Here is an 8,036-nt window from a genome sequence, read left to right as displayed (position 1 = left end):
CCATCTAGGATTGAAAACCAATCTGCTAAGATACGCTGAGCTTTGGTTGTGTACTACTGATTTTGAGTCTTTAAAGTTATATGTCAATGTAGATGGACTTTCTATGTCCAGAAGCTCCAATCAACAGTTATGGCCTATACTTGGACGGATCATTGCCCCTCGGCTTAGTGACGTGTTCATGATAGGGATCTACGGAGGGAATAGTAAGCCGGCAGAATTCAACGAATTTTCTGCGGACACAATCTCTGAAATAAAAGAAATGACTGACGTGGGTCTTTTTAGTGTTAAGTTTAATAAATGTATAGCTATTAGGTTGGCGGCTGTTATATGTGACGCACCTGCTCGTTCTTCTGTTAGGTACACGGTAAACCACAACGGTAAGGCAGGTTGCGATAGGTGTATTGTAGTTGGGAGACGCCTGGAGGGGAAAACGACCTTTCCAAATGGAGTATATACTTTAAGAACAGATGACCTCGAGGTTTCCTTTAGCTAATAAATAGAAAGAATATACGTTACATACATGAATACACGTCAATTGCCGTTTTATAAAATGTAAAATTCACATGTAATTCAGTTAAGCAAACCTTAAAATACACCACCGCCTTGATGCTCTTCAAAATTGAAATGACCCCTATGAGGTAAACCATTCAAGGTCGTTGAAACAAAAGAAAGGTAACTTTGGTTTCAAGCTTTCCATGTGGGTAAACTATATTTCTAATTTCTACATTAATATTGCCTTGATCGTAGGCTTGTGCTTCTGCTAATTGTTTTCTATATCTTTCCGTAATAAATATAGGCACATTTTGTGCACAAGCTGATTTTCCAACCTACCATTCCTTATGTTCCGTTACCTAACACCTCGCAAGTCTGCGTGTTACCCTAGTACACACAGTACCTTCCGGCTAGACATGAACGGCTACAACTGGCTTTTATACTATTCGCAAGAGTTAGGTGCATCTGGATCTCATTCTTATTCTAGGGATTTCAGTGAAGGTGAAATATCCCAACTTTGGGGAAATAGCACAAAAATCACAAATTTTACACAAAATGGCTCACTTCCCCAAAATTAGAAGCTCGGGATATGGACGACCTTGAACTGCTTTCTGATAGACGACAAAGCAGTCTGGTTATGAAATGGTTTGCGATAAATGTGTAATTCAATCATAACTGGTGCATACATTTGGCATGGGTTGTGAAAATGTATGTGTAAGTCACCGCAGTTTTCGTTACACATTAACAGCAGCGTGGTCAGAATCTGGTTCGTCCATGTACTGGGTTTTCGGTCGTAATAGTCCTAATTTTCCAGATCTCAGGAATTCTGTATTGTTGATTCTTACAGACTTTTAATAATCGAATATTAAATTACCTTCTGTTATTTATGAGTCTCCGAATTTCGGTGTTCTCTTCTCGAGCTTTCCACGCACACTACTCTGCACACTCTCCCGTCACCCGAAATGTCAGCAGGTGGAACGGGAATCGCTATACAAGCACAGTGATATTCTTGACTACAAATTTACTGCATATCACATGAATAGCTGGGAGTTAACGAAATTATTAATTGTTGTCATTGTATCACTTGCTTTCATTTTACTAGGGACACGAAACTCATTGGGAAAATGTGTTTTTAAAACGAAATTTAGGATGATATCAGAGCATTGAAAAATTGGGTTAGCTTATCGACCCAGGTGGAAATGAAGTTGCTCCAGTAAATTTTTTGCAGTGCTACAGCACTTGTAGTTTTAAAACTATACTAAACTACGCCTCGCAGGGGACATGAAGCAGTATAAAAGTTGAGTAACCCTGTAAGAATAATGTCCTAAATGTACATTAACAAGTACTCTTATAAAGACTAGCTTAGCTTCAAATAATGGAATCTTGTAGTTGCAGGTAAATGATACACAGTTACATCTGTAAATGAATTCGGAAAAGTATCAACTCAAAGGTTTCTTTCTTCAATACTAATATAGGTCTATTGACCTCCTATTCTTCAAAAGCGAACTGTTACAAGTTTCGAAATATTGTAAAGCTCCTGTACAGAATGTCAAATTCTATCCATATATTTTATATACACGTGTATTGTTGTTGGGAATTGTTGAAATATTGTACGTTTACTTAGTTCTGTCTTCCAACTTCTACTTTATGGTATTTGTTTACACTAAACCATAATGATCTATTAATTGCACTGTATCGTAGTATATGATATCTTTCTTTTGATAGATCATAGATCTTATAGAACGAATATTGTCAGCCCATTTTCTCAATACCTAGCGAAATCAGAACTTTTAAAGGGTGATATATAAACTAATTTTTATTCGTTAATTTATCAACTTCAGATCCAAATGTGAGTTGCTTCACACAATTTTTGTGTATAGTTCTCTTTATTTGTCTTGCCGTGGCATTTTTGTTTTATTGCTGTTCCTAGTCCCAGGAATGCAGAAAATATTCTAATTAGTTAGTTAACAGTAAGGTTGGCTTGTCGTATATATATATATATATATATATATATATATATATATATATATATATATATATATATGCTTTTGCTGCAGTGTCATTGATTTCGAATGAATTCTGCAGGGAATCACGTAAAATGAATAATAGGAGTCGAAAAAGTATTTCTGAAATTTCCACTGTTTCTGGAACATCTTAAATATGTTGAGTTTTTAGGTCAAGTTCCTTTATTAGTCCCAAGTTTTACTTAGGGATAAGGTTTAACAAAAAGTCGCTGAAACACATACATTGCAAAATGTACACGTCAGAAATATTTCACAGCTGTAAGTGAGCAGCCGCTTCAGAGATTATTCTACAGATTTCGAGTTACTATTTAGTTAGCACTAGCGACTTAATGATGGCAAGATGACTGCGAAAAGCCTGCTGCTGTTTTAAATGGTGTTTTTTCATTTGATTGATGTCGAATTAGCCATACTTGTTTAACCAGTCTATTTATTATGCGTTTTCAAATGATCCTGGTTGTCAAACCTGAGTTATGAGTTAAATCCGATTGCTGTGAATAATATTTGACGCTGTTAGGGAAAAACGGTATATAACTTAAAGGTATGATGAAATGTGGCGGTTCTCAGTAACCTCTTATTATGTGATCTTTTGTGATCCTTATTGTGGATAATAAGTCACTGTTTACACTGACTTAAAATGTTTACAAATGTATCAGATTTTCTAGAAAGTTTAAAGAATAGTGGCATTTGTAATTGAAGTTTGAACAATAATTTCTAGTTGTAAACGGTTAAAGTGATCTTTCTGATATGGAATGGGACAAACTTGATAGATTGAACGGTTACTAAATTACGATTCGATGATTATCCATAGCGTGATGGGTGAATAAGTCTTGTAAGGAATTCTGGCGTCTTCACAGATACAACTTTCTTACAAATCTCTTTTTTATTTGCGTGTGTTTTGTATTAGTCGTCCAGTATATCTAGTACGCATATATTCTGTTTCGTATTGAAACCCAATCGCTCATAATTCGAAATAACCGTACTCAGTCGCAATGCAAAGTAAGCTGAACCTGGAAATACGATTCGTGAATTATTTTCAATCATACCGCGCACTGAATTCAGGTGGTAATACTCCACTCAATATATCGCTACTAATTAAGTTATTTTCCGAATCTCTAATGGCCGTCCATTTTAGTGTTGCATGGGTCAACATTATGTTAGGTATTGAACAGTGACTAGATATATAATTTGATTTCGGTGAAATATACGATTTAACCAAACTATTTGAACATCTTTACCAGTAGGTACACACAACTGTTATTTTTGTTTAGCTATCATCTACGTCTTTTTCACTTTGATGGAAAATGCTATTCAACCTTGGATCCATATAATTCCGTTTTCATCCTATTATTTACTTTAAAATGACTAAGAAATGTGTAACACCTCAAGCTTAACCAAATCAATTGATGCAGTGTGTTTATATCAGTCACTTTTCATAGACAACGTTTCTTTACGTTTATTGTGCAGTCTCAACGTGTATCTCTGATTGGTTAAGCAACAATTTTATGTATTGATATTCAGCTACAGCAAGAACTTTTTGTCGTTTCACTTAGCCATACGCAAATCGAAAGGAAGTAAAATGTGTATAGATGATAATCATTGTATGTTATATTCAGTATGATTTGAAAGGGTATAAATATCTACTATTAAACAACTTCATATTGTAGGTTGCACTTGTTGTTATTTTTTGTTCTGAATTCTGTGTTCTTCGAACATGTTAATGGAGAACGTGAATGGGATTATTTCGTGTTTAGTCAAGAATGGCCACCTACTTATTGTTCTACTCATACGGTAAGCGTGTATTGGTCTTTCATGTTTTAATGAATGTTATTTTGATTGTTAAATGACCATTGTCATGACTTTTTTCTCAATATTGATTGGCAAAGTATTTTGTAGCATTTTCGAAAGTTGAATTTACTCTCAAGTTCAATTTGCTACTGCATCAACGATTTATTTCTTGCGGCTATCAATGTTAAATTGTATTTAGTGCCGTGAGATCAACTGTCCTTTGAATAAACCACTTTATTTATTGTACCGTTTCGATCATTCTTGTGTTTGTTTGTCAATTATTGTTGTCATTATTTTGGATCCTTTGTATTTCTGTGTTCTTAATTTACTCATTGTGTTGATATGTACTGTCCCATAATAGATCAGTGTATATATATATACCAGGTGCTAAATCGTTAATGGCCTTCTGCTGATGTTAAAAATCGATCAGAATGATTTAAGGTATACTTATTTACATATCACCCAACTTGAATTTATTCATGCTATCAATCAAATTAACAAGATTGTTCACTCTCATAGTTCTTGGATTAATGATGATGTTAATATTTAGTATTTAATCATTTTGATCATTTCACAATTTTTCTTTTATTGTGTCATTTATTTCGATTTGTTTCTTTTTGTTCAGTGTAAACTTCCTTACAAATTCGACGATTTCAATATTCATGGACTATGGTAAGTTACGGGTAGCTTCTTTCTGCACATTTAAATCAGACTTCTTGAAATGTGTTGATATTTTTGGAATTAATTTTACCAACCTCTTTAAAACAACAAACGATGTCGTTATACCCTACAACCGCTCAACACGCGTAGATGACCGTAAGCAACCAATATGCAGCAAGGACGAGGAAGAATGATACTCTACGCCCGTAAGATTGGTCCAATAATAAATAGCTCCGAACGACAAGGAAGAATGCAAGACCGATATTTACCAGTTCAAGATCTTTGTCATATTTTAGACAAGATCAAACCACTCAGCAGACCAATTAGGTAACAGTATTAACAAGGAACAACAATATTTATGATGGGAAAAACAAGTAAGTGGTTCTAGTTTATAAGTGTGAAATGATATAGCAACAATTTATGATCAAATGAAATACTACAGGGGTTCTTGCTCACATAACGTGCGACACCGAATTCTACGACGATTGACCCGGTTTCTCCAGCTGAAACAATGTTTAGAAAGAAAATTAAAAGACTTCCAAACAATTTGAAGCCCTTCTCGAGAAGGGCTACAACTCATCCGAAAAAAACTAACCAGGTTAAAAATGAACCATAATGACTGGTTTGTCAACCATGTTTGTTTTAAAAAAGGAAGGTGCTGTAAGAGATGATTTAATAATACGAGGTGCAAATCTATGGAGGCTATCCTATTACTTTATATATATATATATATATATAGTGTTTATTAGGTATCTTGGTTTTATTATTTTTGTATTATCCTAGTCCCACGCTTTTATTTGAACTATAAATTGTTGCTGTATCATTTCACACTTATAAACTAGAACCACTTACTTGTTTTTCCCATCATAAATATTGTTGTTCCTTGTTAATACTGTTACCTAATTGGTCTGCTGAGTGGTTTGGTCTTGTCTAAAATATGACAAAGATCTTGAACTGGTAAATATCGGTCTTGCATTCTTCCTTGTCGTTCGGAGCTATTTATTATTGGACCAATCTTACGGGCGTAGAGTATCATTCTTCCTCGTCCTTGCTGCGTATTGGTTACATAAGGTCATTTACTCTGGTTGCTATTATATTTTTGTGATTATGAATATACTATTGCCATACTGTTGCTAGTTATACTTTTGAATTCTCTGGGAGTTATTTGTCTTGATAATTTGATTGTTTTATTTTGATTTTGTATGGTAACTTGTGGTGATCCACGTATATGCCAGGTTCTACTTTACTTGTGATTGCCATTACTACATAATTGTTCAAACACAGTCAGACGAATGAGTTTTATCATCATTTTTACCAAACTGTCATGTGGATACTGTGAGTCAATATGAGAGTCTTCGAGTTAATAATAAATCTTTAAAATGTTACGGAGTTGTTAGCTCTGATGACCATCTTATGTTTTGTCCAATTAAATTGACATTACACCATAAGCTCTGACGCGAATAGTGGCATGTATGTATGTATGTTTCTAAGATATAGTCCCTACATTATCCAACATATTGCTTAGTATATTTGCTTACTGGGCTATTAAATGGAAAGATGAAGACTTTGTAGTACTTTATGTTTTTAAAACCATCCATAGTTTCGTGATAAATTAAGTGATGATTGCATTATTCTTAAATATGTTTTTGTTCAATATAAGTGATGTTGTTAGATAAAATCTCTTTGTTAATTTAATCACATTTTGCTTAACATATATTTTGGTTTTGAATGTAGGCCAAGTATATGGCCATATGGTATTCCGACAAACTGTTCAAACAAAACACCTTTTGAACTCGAAAACATCAAGGTAAATTTATGAAATCAATTTCTTATAATTTTATATGCTGTCTGGTAAAGCTGTAGATTTTACATTTGTCGTATTGTTTAGTCACGTCACGTCACGTCACTTTAGCCCCCAAATGAACTGATACGGCTGAAAGTGGTGAGTGTTATCTCTCCCTCTTGAAATTCTCTCACATGGCCATGTGCATACAACCATCGCTAGGGAAGTCCTACTCACTGCCTTCTCGCGGAGAGGGTGTTGTCTACAAAATTGAAAGGACAAAGAGCGAATGTCCGGCACTTTAACCGGGTTAGTGGACATGGAGAGTCCACTTAGAAGAGTCAGAAAACCCTGATTCCAAACCAATGGTGCACATGGGCTGGCTCCAGGATCCTGAAGGAGCAAATGGTGTATAAACCAATTGTTGGTGACTGGCTACCATGAGACTGCATCTCCTGACGTTGCCCCACTGCCTTGTTGATTAGACCTTCAGGTCGAAGGCTCCGAGTGTGGCCCCATAAGAAAACTACCTGCTTCGGTTTAGGCACCCAAGCAGTATCTTAGCCCTCACATAAATCGAATGATTTATGTGGCGCATATCTATTTGTTGCCTTCTTGTACGAATGTTTATGTTTTTAAATAAATAAATAACTTCAATGGTTAAGATCATGAGTCAGTTGAAGCTAGACCACCATGGAAAACCTGGAAGCACTGGACGGCCGTTTCGTCCTATTGTTTAATCAGAATTTTTCTTGCTCTTTTACTCAGAAATCATTTTTCCATAATACTGTAATTGTCTTGTGACCGTTAACCAATGGTCCCATATGCCTACTTTTATCAGCTATACTTTAGTTGTGTAGCATATATGTTGTTTATATACATGTTCTGATTTTTGTGAAGAGGCTTTGTTGACATTGATGTCAAACTTTCTATAGTTCGGCAGATTGATCCTTTATGGCTGACTATATTGCATATGATGCATCTATGGTTTTTGAAGTGGAAAATCTTTGAGAAGTCTCACGCACCACTGTACCAATATTTAGTTGGGTACGAAATAATAACGTTTGTTTACGGAACATTTTATTTTAAATGTTAACGCTTTCATCGGAACGGATTTTTCATGGGTGTTTATGCAGAATCGGTTTTTGATGTCGATATTGGTAATATAGTGAGTCAATAAAATATCTTCCCATCCCCATATGATGCACGAATGAAAGCAGAAGTTTTCTAGTAATTTTGAAAATGATCACAAAGGGAGGGCATGACACAGTAAACCACTTGGAATAATCCTG

General features: G+C 35.0%; 1 protein-coding gene across 3 annotated transcripts in view; it reads left to right on the top strand.

Moving 5' to 3' along the window:
- The first annotated feature begins 350 nt into the window (after positions 1–350).
- Positions 351–8,036, top strand: part of RNASET2_4 (Ribonuclease T2) — a 32,266-nt gene continuing 24,580 nt past the window's right edge. For 2 of the 3 annotated variants that reach the window (XM_051212233.1, XM_051212234.1), the window contains exons 1-5: positions 351–672; positions 2,218–2,341; positions 4,181–4,304; positions 4,927–4,973; positions 6,696–6,768. In XM_051212233.1, the coding sequence (XP_051072923.1) occupies positions 2,340–2,341; positions 4,181–4,304; positions 4,927–4,973; positions 6,696–6,768 (246 nt within the window). In that variant the 5' untranslated portion in view covers positions 351–672; positions 2,218–2,339. Of the gene's footprint in view, positions 673–2,217; positions 2,342–4,180; positions 4,305–4,926; positions 4,974–6,695; positions 6,769–8,036 lie in introns of those variants that run through there. The other variant, XM_051212235.1, reaches the window with a different exon arrangement.

The sequence above is a fragment of the Schistosoma haematobium genome, chromosome 1 (assembly GCF_000699445.3).
Source record: "Schistosoma haematobium chromosome 1, whole genome shotgun sequence".
Lineage (NCBI taxonomy): Eukaryota > Metazoa > Platyhelminthes > Trematoda > Strigeidida > Schistosomatidae > Schistosoma > Schistosoma haematobium.
Note: the sequence above shows the minus strand (reverse complement) of the source record. Positions and strands in the feature narration are given on the sequence as shown.